At 39.1% G+C, this 16,260-nt stretch overlaps 1 protein-coding gene across 3 annotated transcripts in view; it reads right to left on the bottom strand.

Moving 5' to 3' along the window:
* Nucleotides 1-16,260, bottom strand: part of plxnb2a.1 (plexin b2a, tandem duplicate 1) — a 100,149-nt gene that overhangs the window by 19,234 nt on the left and 64,655 nt on the right. For all 3 annotated transcript variants that reach the window (XM_052555082.1, XM_052555081.1, XM_052555083.1), the window contains 4 exons: nucleotides 2,486-3,612; nucleotides 2,208-2,396; nucleotides 1,777-1,905; nucleotides 1,043-1,143 (listed from right to left, as the gene is read on the bottom strand). In XM_052555082.1, the coding sequence (XP_052411042.1) occupies nucleotides 1,043-1,143; nucleotides 1,777-1,905; nucleotides 2,208-2,396; nucleotides 2,486-3,610 (1,544 nt within the window). In that variant the 5' untranslated portion in view covers nucleotides 3,611-3,612. The remainder of the gene's footprint in view (nucleotides 1-1,042; nucleotides 1,144-1,776; nucleotides 1,906-2,207; nucleotides 2,397-2,485; nucleotides 3,613-16,260) is intronic.

Raw genomic sequence — 16,260 nt, 5'->3', positions numbered from 1 at the left:
CCCCTCTAGTTTATCTAACTTCCTGCGGAACCGCCAAATACAAAGGTGAACAGAAGCAAAGAAGAGACGAAGAAGAAAAAGTAGTAGCTAGCCTTGATCGAGACTATTATATTTTATATTTATATTGTTTATATTCGAATTTAAACCTCAATGCATAACTTAGTTATGGATCATGATTATGCTTTGCCCGCATGTTCTGTGAAGCACAAACGTGCGGGTGAAATAAATGACCCGAGATGGTTTTGGGACAAGAGAAGCAACAAGAAACGGGTAAATATTGGAGTTGCATTTCCAAGATAGAGAGAGCTTCGTGACAAGCTGAAACTACAGAGAGATGCCGAACTCGTTTGCATTCTGATAAACAGGTTTGCATCCATTCAGCTAACTGTATCTATCCGTATATTTTGTGAAACGATGATGTCTTGTGTAAAACGCAGACGGACTAGCTCTCATGTAAATCTACATTTGTTTTATATCTAGCTGGGTAAAGTAGCTTCAAATGCAGTTCACTAACTTGTTTGATATCATAGTATAACATAATTATAATTATTAACGAAAGGCGACCGTGTTTTTTAACATATATTACTACTAGCTAGATGGAATATTGATTTGATAGGGGGCTCATAATTCATATATCTCTCCATTCGAAAAGACGTGATTGTCAAAATACTAAGTTAGAATGAGTGAGGAATGTGGGAAGCGACAGAGTGCGTGTTCCAATGAACAACAACTCCCATGAGCCTTACGCTCTTTCCTGACGTCATCAAAGTACGTCTTATGTTATTATTTTGATTGAATGACCCCTGGTGGCCAAAAATTCCATACTGCACGTTTAAGACTTTGATTACACCATATTTTAGAGTTAAACAATTTCAAATTGAGATCACTAAACTGCTCAGTATTCTAAAGAATGCTGTAATAATGATGACAAGTTTATTTGACAGTAGAAATGGCAGTGTCATTACTTGTCCTGTCTTTTACTGGACAAGAATGCCCAATTGATAGTGTGCTTTTTGTAATAAAATGAGTCTAAAAGACTTACCGGCCTTCCAACACACACCAGCCACAATATGGGTCCCGTTGGGAGATGCATGATTGACAATCATTCTTCTGTTCACAGGCCTGCACTGGGACTTTGGTGATCTAAACAAAAGAGAAGCAAATAAGACAAGCCACATACTTTGAATGACAAAATTGTTAAATTATTTAGTTTAAGATGCCTAATAACTAATGCATATGTGACTTGAAGGTTCAGCTTTTGTATTAAAGAGTTTGAGGTGAGTTCACATTATAAAAAAAGGTCCATTGCCAAGCAGTTTTTGCCATACCTTTAGGACCCAAAACTTTTACCATATCCATATCATCTCAGCAACATCAGAAGCATTGCCTTACAAAATAAGATTTGTGTGCAACAAACTCAATTTATGAAGCAGCTTATGGCAGTTAACTTAAGTGATCCACTTTAAGGCTGAGTTTCCTGCTTCTAATATATGGGCCATGTGAATGAGCAAAATTACTGATGGGAAAAGAGCGCCCCAAATTCTTCCGATTGGCTAAAACAATGTGACACAGCCTGCTGTTACATTTTGTGGCAGATTACAGAGTCTAGGGATGTCACATGCAATATTTCAAGATATCTCTATATGTTGTCTGCACCATTTCATTAAAAAATCCATCAAGGTTGGCAAGCCTACATCATTCAGACAGGTTTTAACTAGTGCACCATCTCTACTGACACAATGTGATATATGAATGTGTATGTGTTTATAAACAAACCTTTCTGCCAGTCGTGATGTACAAGATATCCAAATTTGAATTAAAAAAGAGGTTTTTGTTCACCCCACCATCTGCGCGTTCCCCTGAAATCTTGTTATAAAGACCAAGGTGACTGGGGTTAAGATGCACCTGCAAGCAGAAAGTTAATTAATTCATGGATTTGGTAAATACATTTATCCAAAGCAACTTACTTGTACTGTAAACACTGTATTATATGAGCAGTACAGCTAGAGCAAGTCCTACGGTTAAGTCTATTACTCAAGTGGTTGTAGCTCATACTGTAAATCACCCATTCTTGGTTTTGAACCAACAACCTTTTGGATACCAGCCTGTATTATTAATGACCAAGCTAGACCACCACAGCAGTCAAACCTCAAGGGATTTAGTGAAAATTAAAGTGGATAGAAACCAGACCCTGGAATGGGACTCACCTTTAAGACATCTGCTCCACTGGTTCCCAAAAATGCCACAGTGTGCTCATTCTCCACTGCCACAGCTACAGCTGTCAGCATGTCATTTCGGGTGTAGATGGGTTTGACAGCCAGAGCGTACTCAGGTTTACTGGCTAGTGGAGATGGAAGGAACTCTGCACCGCACTTATATCCCTTCACCATTTCCTTCTGTTGGGTGAAAACACACACCACATTCAGAAGGGTTGTAAAGGCCCACACAAAATAGAACCAGAATTGTAAGCAACACAACAACTCACATCTCTTTTGGTCTTGCAGATGGCCTCAGGCTTGGAGATGTAGGGTGAATAAACAGTCTTTGGTTTCTCGTCCTCCAGAACTTCTCCTATGTAGCAGGACTCAATCACCTCCTTAAGCCTGGCATTAATGCTGCTGAGCGGATACATGCACAAGGCAGAATTGCCACCATCCTCATCCGCGCTGAACACAGCAAACAGAACTTTATCGTTGAGATTCGAAGGGATGATCTCCCTAGCCAAAACTTCTCCTGGTCTGGCCAGATATGCTGCTTGGACCTTGTTGTATGTGTTCTCCTGTTGTTCAGTTTTGACGGAGCAGTTAAGCTGGAGCTCGGTGTAAGAATAGTAATGATGGTCATTCTCACACAGACGTGCTATAAATGTGCTATTCCTACTATCGCTGGTGCCTGGAGTACGTGAGAACAAGAAGTAGATGTAGCCATTGTCTTTGAAAGCATGACGAAAGTCGTGGAGGTAACGCTGGACAAAAGGACTAGCTTGCACAGTGGAAGCATCAACCATGTTCTCAAAGACATCGGTTTCTCCATGCTCCTGCAGCAATCGGGTGCTAATGAGTTTCGCACTGTCTGAGCTACCATAGCCCTTCCCTACAAGAAATACACTGAGGTTTGCATTAGTATCAGCATCTATAAAATAAGAAATTACTCCCACAACGGTAACAGACTCCTCTGTGCTGGCTACGTATGTCTTCTCGCCTTTAGTGTCACTGTAGTACACCTGTTTGTCCACGCTGTTGAGGTTTAACAAAGAGCAGATGCCCCTGAAAAGGCTTCCACAAACAATCAAGGTGCCATTGGCGGAGTTAACCAGCAGGAGTTTGTTGATGTTGTCCATATCCTTTGCATCAGTGCAATGTGCAGTGATGGGTGGAGTGCAGTGTGGGTTGTCCTTCTTAGGGCCTGTTACAGCATTGCTTTCCTTCAGCAGGTCATAGTTTAGCTGATAGATGTTATTAATGGCACCCACGTAAATTCGGCCCGTTTGAGGGTCCTGAACGACATTGTTGATGACGGTATCAGACAAGAAATGATCTTGAATATCGTCACAGCAAGATGAGCCGAAACACAGCAGCAGGGACAACGCTGCCAGGGCCCTCCACGCCATCTCTTGAAGAGAAAGAAAGAAAACAAGATATGTATAATGTACGAGGACAAGTTAAATACTGTCACGAAACTGCTAGGATGCCTAGATTTATTAATTAATTCAATAGTACACCAAATTCATACATACAATGAATTCACCTCTAATATAGTGTTTTTATTGGGGGGGGGGGGGGGGGCATAAAGTCAGAAATGCCAGGGTGATACAGCTATCCAATACAGCTATCACATGTATTAGCATTTCTAAAGCAAGATGTTTTACTTTTAGCTTGATGTCTGCACCATATAACATTTTTCATTGAATTGAAACATTTGCTGAAAATAGTTTTAATGTGTTGCTTTTTCAAAAGAATCTAACTTGAATACATAAAAATACATTTTTAAGAACTTGGAACATGAGTTTTAGACTAAATTAATAAAAGATCATCCATTTTCGCTATCTCATTTGTCACTGACCCAATAGAGATGCTCGTCTTAGCAGGCACCACTAATAAATTCACACTTGAAAACTGAAGTCTTTTTAGAAACTGGAGAATTTCTTTAGCACGCATCATTATACTATACTGAAGTAAGCACTAGTGAAAAGTGCTACCAACAAAGACTAAGTTAAAAGAAAAATCGATCAGGCCTCTCAACTGTTCCCTCAAAGGGATTGCAGATGGTTGGTGATTTGACACGCTGATACAAGCAAAGCATTTCTAAAGAAGCTCGTCCTCCACCCCTTCACTACTTTCATTCTCCTTTTCATCCATCCCCTCAGCACTTCAGCAGGTCCTAAAAACACTGGGGCGGAAGTCAAACGCTGATCAAAGCAATCACAGGCCAGCCTGATTCCAGCATAACAGAAGGTGGCTCAATGAATTATGGGTACAACCTCAGCAGGTGGGCCAAACAAATCCTGTCCTCCTTCCTGTAAACAACCCCTACAATAACCAGCACAGCATGCAAAGTTATTGTGTTAGACAGGATAATCTAATCACAGTCTTGAACATACTTGAGCTAATTTTAGATGTTTATAAGGTTGCAAATTTGGGGGAAATGAAATATTAACCATATTCACTCAATATTTCTGACCATTCCATTACTCCCCATGCCATTACTTATCTGCCTAGATGTGAAGACAATCCTCTGGAGTGGACTTCCACATAACTGACTGAGGTGTTTAGATTGCCAGAGCAAATACTTTCACTGCAAATCGAATGGCAGGAGTCTCTCAGACACCACGATCCTGAGCCCAGAGCTCATAAAGAATTCATGCTAAGAGTTTAGCGGGTATTACAGCTTATTGGCTATAATGACGGGGCTCCAGAGACACGATGTGAGGCAGGGCAGAAGTGACAGGCTTTTTCTCTTTACTTGGTGTCTGTCAGAGCTCTAGTGTGCAGGGTTTCAATGAGATTAGAGGTTACTGTGGGGGGGGGGGGTGTTACATTTTGTGTGTGTGTATGAGTCTAGTGTTAACCGTTAACAGGAGGCGGTCTTTGCAACTGATTCAGAGCACATGGGTGATTTGTCTGGACTGTACAGCTTTAGAAAAAAGTGACCGGGGGATAGGTTTTAGCAAATTGTCAAGTTTAATTATGAATATTTAGACTGACAGTTCCCCCTCTTCCCCTCAAACACAAGACAAACTTATGAACAGGAACAATGATGCCAGTCTCTAAGTATAGACTTGATATTTGTGCTGAGTGTGCTACACGGCTCTGACTAAACATCACAAAAGAATGCAGTGTGCCTTATGACACATTTCTTGATTTGCATGTTAACACAGACAAACATTAGTCATTGGTGGGGCTTGCTAAGGCAGGTTTTCCTATTGCTAGCACATTCTCAGGCTTAGCCCTAAGTATTATGATCAAAAACCACTGTTCTTAAGAAAATAATTTAAGTAGGATACATTCAGGATCAATTCTAAAACGTTCAAAAGACAATTCCACAGAACAATTTTGAAACAGTTCTTTATTGGAATCCATGGTTTCATGAAGAACCTTTAACATCCATCCTGTGCAAATTTTTTTTTTTTACAGCAGAAAAAAAAAATGATGTTTGGATTTTCTTTAAATGTTCTTCACAATGGTTATTTTAAGAACTTGTAAGAGTGAAGAAAGTAGTAGTCATAGTAGCCATATTGGTTTGGAGTAAGCATGAGTGTGAGTAAATAACAGAATTTACATTCTAGGGTGAACTATCCTATTAAGTCTATTTATTGCCGACTAAAAGGTAATTTAATAGCATTTTTTGTTATGGCCAAAGTTACGGTTCCAGAATATCACAGAAACCTATGGACAGTGGAACAGTCCATAAACACCCTAGGCCTGGTTCTGACGGGACGATTTTAAAATTGTCTGCCGATTTTCCAAACCTGAGAGACCCCACACACGGCGATAAAAAAATCACGGGTCTAACAGTTTTGGTCATTCTGTGTGTGGTGTGCAGCCACACGGCAATATCAACACATAACACACAAACCGATTTGACTCCCGAGCATTCCCAGGTCAGACGGGAAATCTCGCAAAATCCCTCAAGATCAAACGTGACTTTAGAGTAAACAATCATGGCGGACGAAGAGGATGCAGTGGCCATAGTTTGTGCTTTGTTTTTAACTGAAAAAACATAAGAAAAACAAGAAAAGGCGATGGTCAAAGAGGTGGAGACAACGCGAGCATGGACTATACTTGCTATATCATAATATGGAGATAAGTTGTTGTTTTATCTCAAAGAAATGTTGTTACGTACTACACAGATTAATAACCGTTGAAATAAACGTTCATATATTAGTTTACATGTACTCTGGTGGACTGCAGTTGTGGATGTAGTTATGCCCATCGACTTTATTTGTATTTGTTATATATGTTATATTATATACGCCGGCTGTTTTGATTTTGTTTCCCGGTACTACCTCACCGCCTCGTCACCTCGCTTTCTGATTGGCTACATGCCACAGTCCACAGGCTGCGTGATTGTTTGTCCTCGGGGGACACCACACATGAGAAGAAATCGGGCCAAATAAATCCAACATGTTGGATATCCCCGATTTGAGATCGGAGCGGTCCCGACATTCTTCCGAGCAGAGGAGAGCAATCTTAACACACCACACACGGCAGGAATATTTGATCAGATTATTTTACGATAATCGGAGCATCCTAAGATTGTCGGAAGGGGTGAATCGGGGCTAAAATCGGCCTAATTATCCTGCCGTGTGAACCAGCCTTTAGCAAGCACCCTTAAGACAACCACTTAGCAACTTGCTAAAAAACACTTCTTCGCATCATCTTAGCAACACCCTGGCAACCACCCAAAACACCCTAGCACTGTTGCAGGGAGTTCTCCAAACACCAGTCGTAATCTTCAGAAAATCAAGTTTTATCAACCCTCATACAAAAACAAGGACACACTGCCAGAACATCCTGCCTAAACTTGACCAGTAATCACGCTTTAAAACATTTCAACAAGAATGAGTAGGAAGTCTGTTTGCACATTTCTGTATGGGTGTATTCCTTGGATTTACAACTGAGGGCATGGCTCAGATGAGATTTCCTTCATTTCTCAATGCTTTTCTGATCCAAAGCCAAACCAAACACATTTTCTCTAAATTACTTTAGGGCTATCTCAACCTGAGCTGCCGGTAAATTAACTCGCAATGCAGCAGAAGTATGAACAAGAAAGGAGGCCTGCGTTTGATGCTCATATTGTGAGTGGGAGTGTGTATTGCAGTTCAGATCAGCAGCACCAGTGTGTTATTCCTTCTCTCTGTGTTAAGAAAAACGACTGGTAGCAGAGTGCACAAGCAGACAAGTGCTAAACCAGTACTACTCTTACCGCAGGGCATTATGCTGAAATTTCTCAGCCAAGTTAATAGTAAACCCCACATCTTCTCTCAAACTCCCAAGCAGACCTCCCTCTCGAATACAAACTTTGACTGACCCTCCACAGCAGCTTGTTTCCTCACTCTCTTAACAGCTAACTCATGTATCATTTACAATATTCCCTCATATTTTTCTCATTAAACTGGGTCTTACTTTTTCCTGTCCCAGCTTGTAAGTATACATAGAGACATCATATGGTTTGCCAACGGCAGAGAGGGATTTGTTCGGGAAACCTGTCTGAAACTTGTCATGGTTTGGTTGGTTAGCATGGTTCAGTTAGCCCTTACTGGTGTATGGATGTTACTACATTGTTCTGCTAACAAAAAGTGAGTTAATTAAATTCACAATTATTTATTGTACTTTAGGGCTGTACCACACACACACACACACACACACACATATATATATATAAAAAGTACATTATAACATGGCTTATTGCTATAGTCAAATTGTAAAGGGTCTTTACATTTTTTTAATTGCTTTAAATAAACTATGCAAATCTGACTGATGCTGAAGCCCTTTATGATGAGCTGTAAGCATGCAAATAAACATAGCTACACTCTTTATTTGGAAAATGGCCAAACGTAAAAATAAAAGTATAAAAACAAAATAAGATTCAAAAATTACTATAAAAAGGATTTTAATTATTTTTATTAAATACTCAATTTTATGTTTCTCGTTATTATTCAATTTCTTTTATCCTTTTATCGTTCAACCTAAAAAAAAAGCTTTTACATTATTTTTTCCAAGCAGATGCATTCCTCAACAAAATCACAGAATACAGAATGATTAATTATTTCTAAATAACACTATGTAGGTTATCTTGAAAAAATTCATTTTTCATATTGAAGAAAAAGAACATTTCGCTGTCAGTTTTTTTTTATATCGCGCAGCACTATATACTTTACTCTAACAGAAGTTGTGAGGGCTCTTCAAAGTTCACATGCTAACCAATGCTAACAGAATCAGAATCAGAATGAGCTTTATTGCCAGGTATGTTTACACATACGAGGAATTTGTTTTCGTGACAGAAGCTCCACAGTACAACAGAATGACAGCGACAGAACATAAAACACATAATAAACGAATAAAAAATACAAATAAGTAGATAGTGAATGACAATATACAAATTGACAATTGTAGGCAGGTATATTACAAAATGAAGTTATGTATGTACATGTGTATTATGTGCAAAATGTAAGTGTATACTAAGTATGTGTGTTAGATAAATAAGTGTATGTGTATATAAATATAAAGTGTAGTGTGTTCGCAGTTATTATCAGCTGTTCATAAGATGGATTGCCTGGGGGAAGAAACTGGTCCTGTGTCTGGTCGTTCTAGTGCTCAGTGCTCTGTAGCGTCGACCAGATGGCAACAGTTCAAAGAGGGAGTGTGCTGGATGTGTGGGGTCCAGAGTGATTTTGACAGCCCTTTTTCTCACTCTGGATAAGTACAGTTCTTGAATAGAAGGGGGGGTTGTACCGATGATTCGCTCAGCAGTCCGGACTACCCTCTGTAGTCTTCTGAGGTCAGATTTAGAAGCTGAGCTGAACCAGACAGTTACTGAAGTGCAGAGGATGGATTCGATGATGGTGGAGTAGAACTGTTTCAGCAGCTCCTGTGGCAGGTTAAACTTCTTCAGCTGGCGGAGAAAGTACAACCTCTGCTGGGCCTTTTTCACAATGGAGTCAATGTGAATGTCCCACTTCAGGTCCTGAGAGATAGTGGTGCCCAGGAACCTGAATGAATCCACTGCAGTCACAGTGCTGTTCATGATGGTGAGTGGGGGGAGTGCAGGGGGGTTTCTCCTGAAGTCCACGATCATCTCCACTGTTTTGAGCGTGTTCAGCTCCAGGTTGTTGAGAGTGCACCAGACAGCCAGCTCTTTTACCTCCTGTCTGTAAGCAGACTCGTCACCGTCCTGAATGAGGCCGATGAGTGTGGTGTCGTCTGCAAACTTCAGGAGCTTGACAGAGGGGTCCTTAGATGTGCAATCATTAGTGTACAGGGAGAAGAGCAGTGGGGGGAGAACGCAGCCCTGGGGAGCTCCGGTGCTGATTGTACGGGTGCTGGATGTGTATTTTCCCAACCTCACTAGCTGCTGCCTGTCTGTCAGGAAGCTGTTGATCCACTGACAGATAGAGGTGGGCACGGAGAGCTGATTTAGTTTGGGCAGGAGGAGGTTTGGGATGATCGTGTTGAAGGCCGAGCTGAAGTCCACAAACAGGATCCTCACATAAGTCCCCGGTCTGTCTAGGTGTTGCAGAACATAATGCAGTCCGATGTTTACTGCATCGTCCACAGACCTGTTTGCTCTGTAGGCAAACTGAAGAGGATCCAGCAAGGGCCCAGTGATGTCCTTCAGGTGGCCCAGCACCAGTTTCTCAAATGACTTCATGACTACAGACGTTAGATTGACTTCTCTAGATGTTCTAGATCTACTCAGACTGAAAATAGCCAGTATTTTAGCGATTCCGTTTGGTGATGCTATTGGCATAGAAATCACACACTTCACCTTTAAAACATGCTTTTTGGTAATGCAGAGTGGGATGCCAGGTTCTGCCCTCTTGTCATGGCCACCTCTGCCTTTGCTTTTCAATGACTGTCTCCACGGACGGCTCGGAATGATTGACAGGTGAGACCGGCAGACTAATTAAGGCTGGGATCAGAGGGACCACGAATGGCTGGATACGCACAGGTAAATTCAGGCCAGCACTGAAAGAGCTCTTTGAATATGTAAAAGGGAGATATTTAAACTATCCCAGTCTCTTGGAAGATTTGCCTCTTACTTTGACTCGGCCCCAAATGGCACATTCAAAGTGGACTTATGTGGCCTTCACTTGTATGTGTCTGTGAAGTCAACGAGACTGTATGGTGTCATAATTATAGTTTAAAAGGACCCAACATTTAATCTTAACTAAATGTACCAGACAGCGGCAAACAAGATATTCAAATGCGAGTGGAAAATACACTCCATTGCTTTGTCAATGACCTGAATTTTGTCAGTGCATCAATGAAAATTAAATGTACAGCTGACATTTGAATTCCTTCTTCAGAAAAATCTAACAAATGACTTCAGAATACATGAAATATAGTTTAGAGACTTCAGCAGCACACATATCCATTCACTTTCATTTTGAGAATAATCAGGTCATGCTAATATATATATGTAAAGTCATAATTTGAGAAAGACCCAGCTAGGAAATTCCTCAACATTTCTCCTTTCTTGATCCTTGAAAGAAACCAAGCCATTCAGCTTGAAATGACATGAGGGTGAGTACATTAAGACAGAATATAAATATAAAACTTATAACAGGATAAGAGATGTGTATTTAAAGTGTTTGGTGTTTGGTCGGGACAGAGATGCAGGACAGACAATTAAAGTGGATACGACTGAGCAAAGCTGCACTGAGGCATTTACAGATCGAGGTTAATAGCAAGAATGCCCTTGTATAACATGCCAGTGTGTGTGTGAGAGGGATGAAGAGAGAGTGAAGGAGAGTGTGTTCACAACCCAGATGGTCCCAATCAAGTGAGAGGCGAGTGCAAAGGTTACGGTAATTACTCTGGCTGGATATGAACTAGTTCAGGGCTCTGATGGTCAGCAGGAGGACGAATGGGACAAACAAACACAGAAAGAGCATCTCACGCTCTCCTCTAGACAGACCGACTCGTCCGTATGCGTGTCTTCATGAAGCTGCTGAATTTACCCTCTTCCTCATTAGCGTTCCTGAAACATCTCTATCACAATCCCTGCATCTTGCTGTCTTTCTCTCTCGCTCACATGCTTTTTTGTGCTCAATCACTGTTGCTGCAGATAATCACTCTATTCTACAGCTGTCAGCCGCAGAGAGAGAGGGTGAATGGGAGATGAAAGTGAGTGAAACACGTAGCCCAGGCTTTCATTAGCCAGGTTCGAGCGCAGAATGCCCAAAAACAGTTTAGTTTCATAAATCTCCTCAAAAACAATTTTGATGCAATTTGTCAGCAACACATCAACTGCTGTTACACGGGCAGGGATCAAAGCGGAGCGTGCATGTGCGCGAGCGTGACGTGCATGTTGGAAGATCGTAGGATAGACCGAGCCAAGAGGATAGAGAGAATGTTTTATGCTAATGTAATCTAAACGACTCTTGTTAAGGACAGAGTTCATTAATGTCCTGGTATATCAGCCCATCCCCATTAATCTCCAAAAACGACAAGAGATATTGAGGCTTTCATGCTGCATTCTACGCAATTTGGAAATATTCCACCAGCTACTTGAAAATAACTACTGTAATGATTCGAGGTCACAAATCTGACTCGGGTGAGAGCAACAATTTGGCGTCATTTTCTAGCAACTTTGGAGGCCAGGAACAGCAAAGGTGTGTGTGTAGGGAGTGTGGGGGTGGTGGGGTTGGGGATATAGGGATACACACACACAAACACACACACTATTATAAATATATATATACAAATATAACAAATAAACTTATTAACAATATAAGATGTGAAAAGAACATTACAAATATATTAATATCATACAAATATATATCAAATATCATATGTAATCATTTGTTTTGCTTCTATTACAGTGGCAATAAAAGGCAATTATTTAATATGAAAAGGATTATGTCTTTATAATATTAATTAAAAATATCTATATGCTTTGTGTGTCTATTTTTTTATTATTGCTAATTTTCCATTCAATTATTATTGTATTGTATGGCTTATTATTTTGTTGTTCAAAGCAATTAATTGTTAATTTGTGTTGTTTATATTAAGATTGTCAATAATACTTTATTTTTAGGTCCAATTCTCACAATTAACTAGTTGCTTGTTGGCATGCAACATATTGGCTGATTGGTGGTGGTTGAGATTACCTCCTTCTATGTAAAGGAAAAGCGCTATACAAATGTAAGGAATTATTTATTATTATTATTAGTAGTAGTACTTATTAGGCACATATTAATGCCTTATACTGCATGACCGTGTTCTAGATCCCTTAACCCGACCCAATACCTAAACTTAAAAAACAAATTACTAATTATTAATAAGCAGCAAATTACGAGTTTATTGAAGGGAAACTCTTAGTTCACAGATAATGTGTTCTCTAATATAAAGAGCTGCCAATATTTTTTATTGACATTAATGTCATTGATATCACACTTCTTGTATTTCTCACAGTATAAATGGATATTTTAGATGAAAATATATCCTTATTTTACAAGATAGAAGAAAGCTACTTCCAGTGAATGTGCGAGACTTTAGATTCATTCACCACAATAATACAGTGAGTGCCGTTTATAGCAAAGCTATTTTGAGTGTTTATGATTATAGAAATAAAAAGTATAATTTTGCAATATCAAGTGCCATAACATTTTTGTACAGCTAAAGCAATTAGAAGCATCACTGGAAGCTTTTAATTCAATGTTTAAAATAATGTGAGTAGCTTCCATTATATTTAGAAAGTGGGTCCTTTGGCATCAGTTAATTCAAAAAAAAAAAAAAAAAAACTTCCTTAAAATGTCCAGACAGCTTATGGTCAACATAACGAATGCACCAAGAATTAAGAAAGAAAGTAATTTTGAGTAAATTCTAAACCGCTACAGTGGCTTGATCCTTTTCCTAAATGAAAACCGCTCTATGGTCTTAGGCGACTCATCCACAAATCCAATTTCGCATCGCCTGATTCACACCTGAATAACTCGAACACTAACAAATGTTGACAAGTTTGGTTTCTTTCGCAGTCTGCTACACAGACACAAACTCATGGCATGCACGTATGCCCACAGACACACGCAGACAGTGGTGTGGAGCTGTGTCATCTCTCCCAGTGGCTCATGGAGAACAGCAGGCATGTTGATTAAATTTGACTGCTCATTGTGCCCAATCTATAATTCTCTCCACTTCAGCGCCTTCAACAAGCTAAGAATACAAAGAGGATCCCCCGAGCCATTACCTCGAATATTCACGCGCACACACAAAGTTAAGGGATTGTCTTCGCACCCCTGTGTGCCTCGACTTTGCCCGGATGAAACCTCGATGTGAATGTGAATAGTTTACAACATGCACTGCTGTACTCAACGTCATTTTAAGTACTTTTATCTGGCAGGTTGGTGATAATATAACAAAATTGAATAGAACCGTTCACTTTAGAGTGCCCTTGAAGTAATGCTAGGGTAGATGGTTACCACTTAGAGCTAGCTGTGAGCGATTTTGAGCGTGTGCTAGCATGTTAACAAAAGACTAAGAGAGAGACTGCTGGAGAGGAAGAGAGGGAGACAATTAGAGACAGAGGAAGCCAAGTACGACTCGGCACCGCCACGACAAGGCCGTCTTTGTGGCTGTGTCCGCTGGTGGGATCGTGCCCCTGATGGGAGTGTAAAATAACACAGCGATCCACATTCCAGACTTTTGGCTGGCTAACTTGGCTTTGCTTGGCAGCTAGAAGAGCAAAAACAAGCATTTTAGAAGCAGGAGGAGAACAAAATGAATGAACAGATGGTGAATAAACTACATGGACAACAGTATGTGGATGGTCCTTTTGAATTAAAGGGAGAGTTCATCCAACAATTATTTACTTGCCCTAATCTCATTCCAAACTAAAATAAATTTTCTTTGAAACTGTTTTATCTCACAAATTGCTAGTAAATTTCTCAAATAACTACACAGAAATGGGAAGTAATTAGGGTTGGGTGATGATTACAAATTTGGCATTGGATGATGTCTATAGTGAAACATCACGATGGACGATGACATCAGTGGGGGAGAGCGGTGGGCGGAGGGGGGTGTGGGATTGGACCATCAGCTCAACACTAGAAGTAACATGTCAAATTAAACACGAAATTATGTGAAAAGATTTGAATAGTCTAGTATGTTCTATTGGAGTTCTTTTACTTAATGTATGACTGTGGTGAACCAGAAAAAACGATGTTGAGAAGTGATATGTGTATATGTTTTTAAGTAGTTGAGTAATTGAATACTCTAGTTAAATCATCTTAAATCAAAAAACATTTTCAATGGGCAAATTATTCGGCCTAGCCCTTATTAATGCACTTTAGCCGTCATATTAATAGTTCTTGTACTTGGACAGTAGAGCACGCAGTCAAAACCCTCATGCAACTACACTCATTACAGAACATAATTACCATAATAAATAAATCACCCCAAAAAATTTAATAAATAAATAATCATAATTTTACAATAATTTGAAAAAAACAAAGTTCGGTATAATTTTTTTATATTAATTGTTATTTTGGTTCCCATTGACTTCAACTAGACAAGAACAGCTTCAGGTACTGTAATAAGATATGAAACATTGCTACAGAAAAAAAAAAATTATATATATATATATATATATATATATATATATATATATATATATATATATATATATATATATATATATATATATATATATATATATATTTTTTTTTTTTTTTTTTTTTTACATTTCTACAAGATTTCAGCATAATAACATTTAGAAATGTTCTGATTGAATGACTGAAATGTACCATATTACTATACTGAAAAAAAACTAGTTAATATGGTGAAAACTTAACATGTTAAGTGGAATAAAAAAAAAGTATGAAATTCTGCAAGAAACTGTTGTGTCAACAACTCTGAAACTACTTAACTGAGACATGAATGTTGTTTCTGTCCCCACTGACTTCGACTAGACAAAACAGTAGCAGGTGCACAAAATCAAGCATGCAGCCAAACAAAACATTCACAGTAGAACTATGCAGTGTAATCCTGCAGTTAAAGAGTTAAACGAGTGGAAGAAGAGTTTGTTGACTAGTTTAGGGGGCGAAGAGTTTTCTCAGAAGCGGTGAAGCAAGGAAAAGCTTCCTCTGTTATCTATCCTTCCTTTTCCATCCCTCTCTCTCCCAGTTTTCCCTCCAGCTATGGAGTTTACTGCAAAGATAACGTATCTTTTCCACTTGATAGGTTTCCTAATTGCTCACTTAAACACACAACCGGCGGCTCCATCCAGAACACATTGTATTAATAAATTACACTGGGGTTTAATTAGCCAAGACTCTAATGCCGCAGGCCAACACACACACACACACACACACACACCTTATTAGGTGCGACACCCAGAGTTTTTCTACAGAAAAGTCTACCTTTTGCACAGGATTGTGGGTAAAAGTCGATAACTTTACCAGGGCTGGCAGATTCAGAGGTCTTCAGAGAGATGGGGAAAGAGATAGAGAGAAAGAGAGAGAGAGAAAGTGATTATTACTTCTAAAGAGGGCTTTTGGGAGCTAATAATACAACAGAAATCTGTCAGAAAGATCACATAGGGGTCAATTCAATTTGCCCAGAGCTGAATTTATTTGTAAAAAATTGCTGACTACTGATAGAATGACATACTGGGCAAATAAGCAGTGGATATTTTGACATTATCAATATTAGCTGACAGACTTTACAGTTGAGTTAAAAAAAGTAGCAGTTTCACATGTGTCAGTCACACAAATCTGGCTAATCGATGGATATTAAACATTTTTTAAACTACACAGATAAACTACAACAATTTTCAATAAGAAACTACTAGTAAATTAAACGTATAAAAAATACTATTTTCTTGTTAAATGTACTTAATCTTTTCAATTGTAATTGTGTTTACAACAATGACAAATATTTTTCAACATTAGACATACATTTATCTAAAGTAAATAATATTAATATTTTAATTTAGCAATATTCTGTAAATCTTATTTGCTATGATTTCATTTATTTTAACATTTATGTTTTTTTTTTTATGTCCAATGCCAATGCAGAGTAGGCTTATTGTAAAGCT

Source organism: Carassius gibelio, chromosome B4, assembly GCF_023724105.1.
Source record: "Carassius gibelio isolate Cgi1373 ecotype wild population from Czech Republic chromosome B4, carGib1.2-hapl.c, whole genome shotgun sequence".
Classification (NCBI taxonomy): domain Eukaryota; kingdom Metazoa; phylum Chordata; class Actinopteri; order Cypriniformes; family Cyprinidae; genus Carassius; species Carassius gibelio.
The sequence above is the reverse complement of the archived record's forward strand: the minus strand, read 5'-3'. Positions and strand labels throughout refer to the sequence as shown.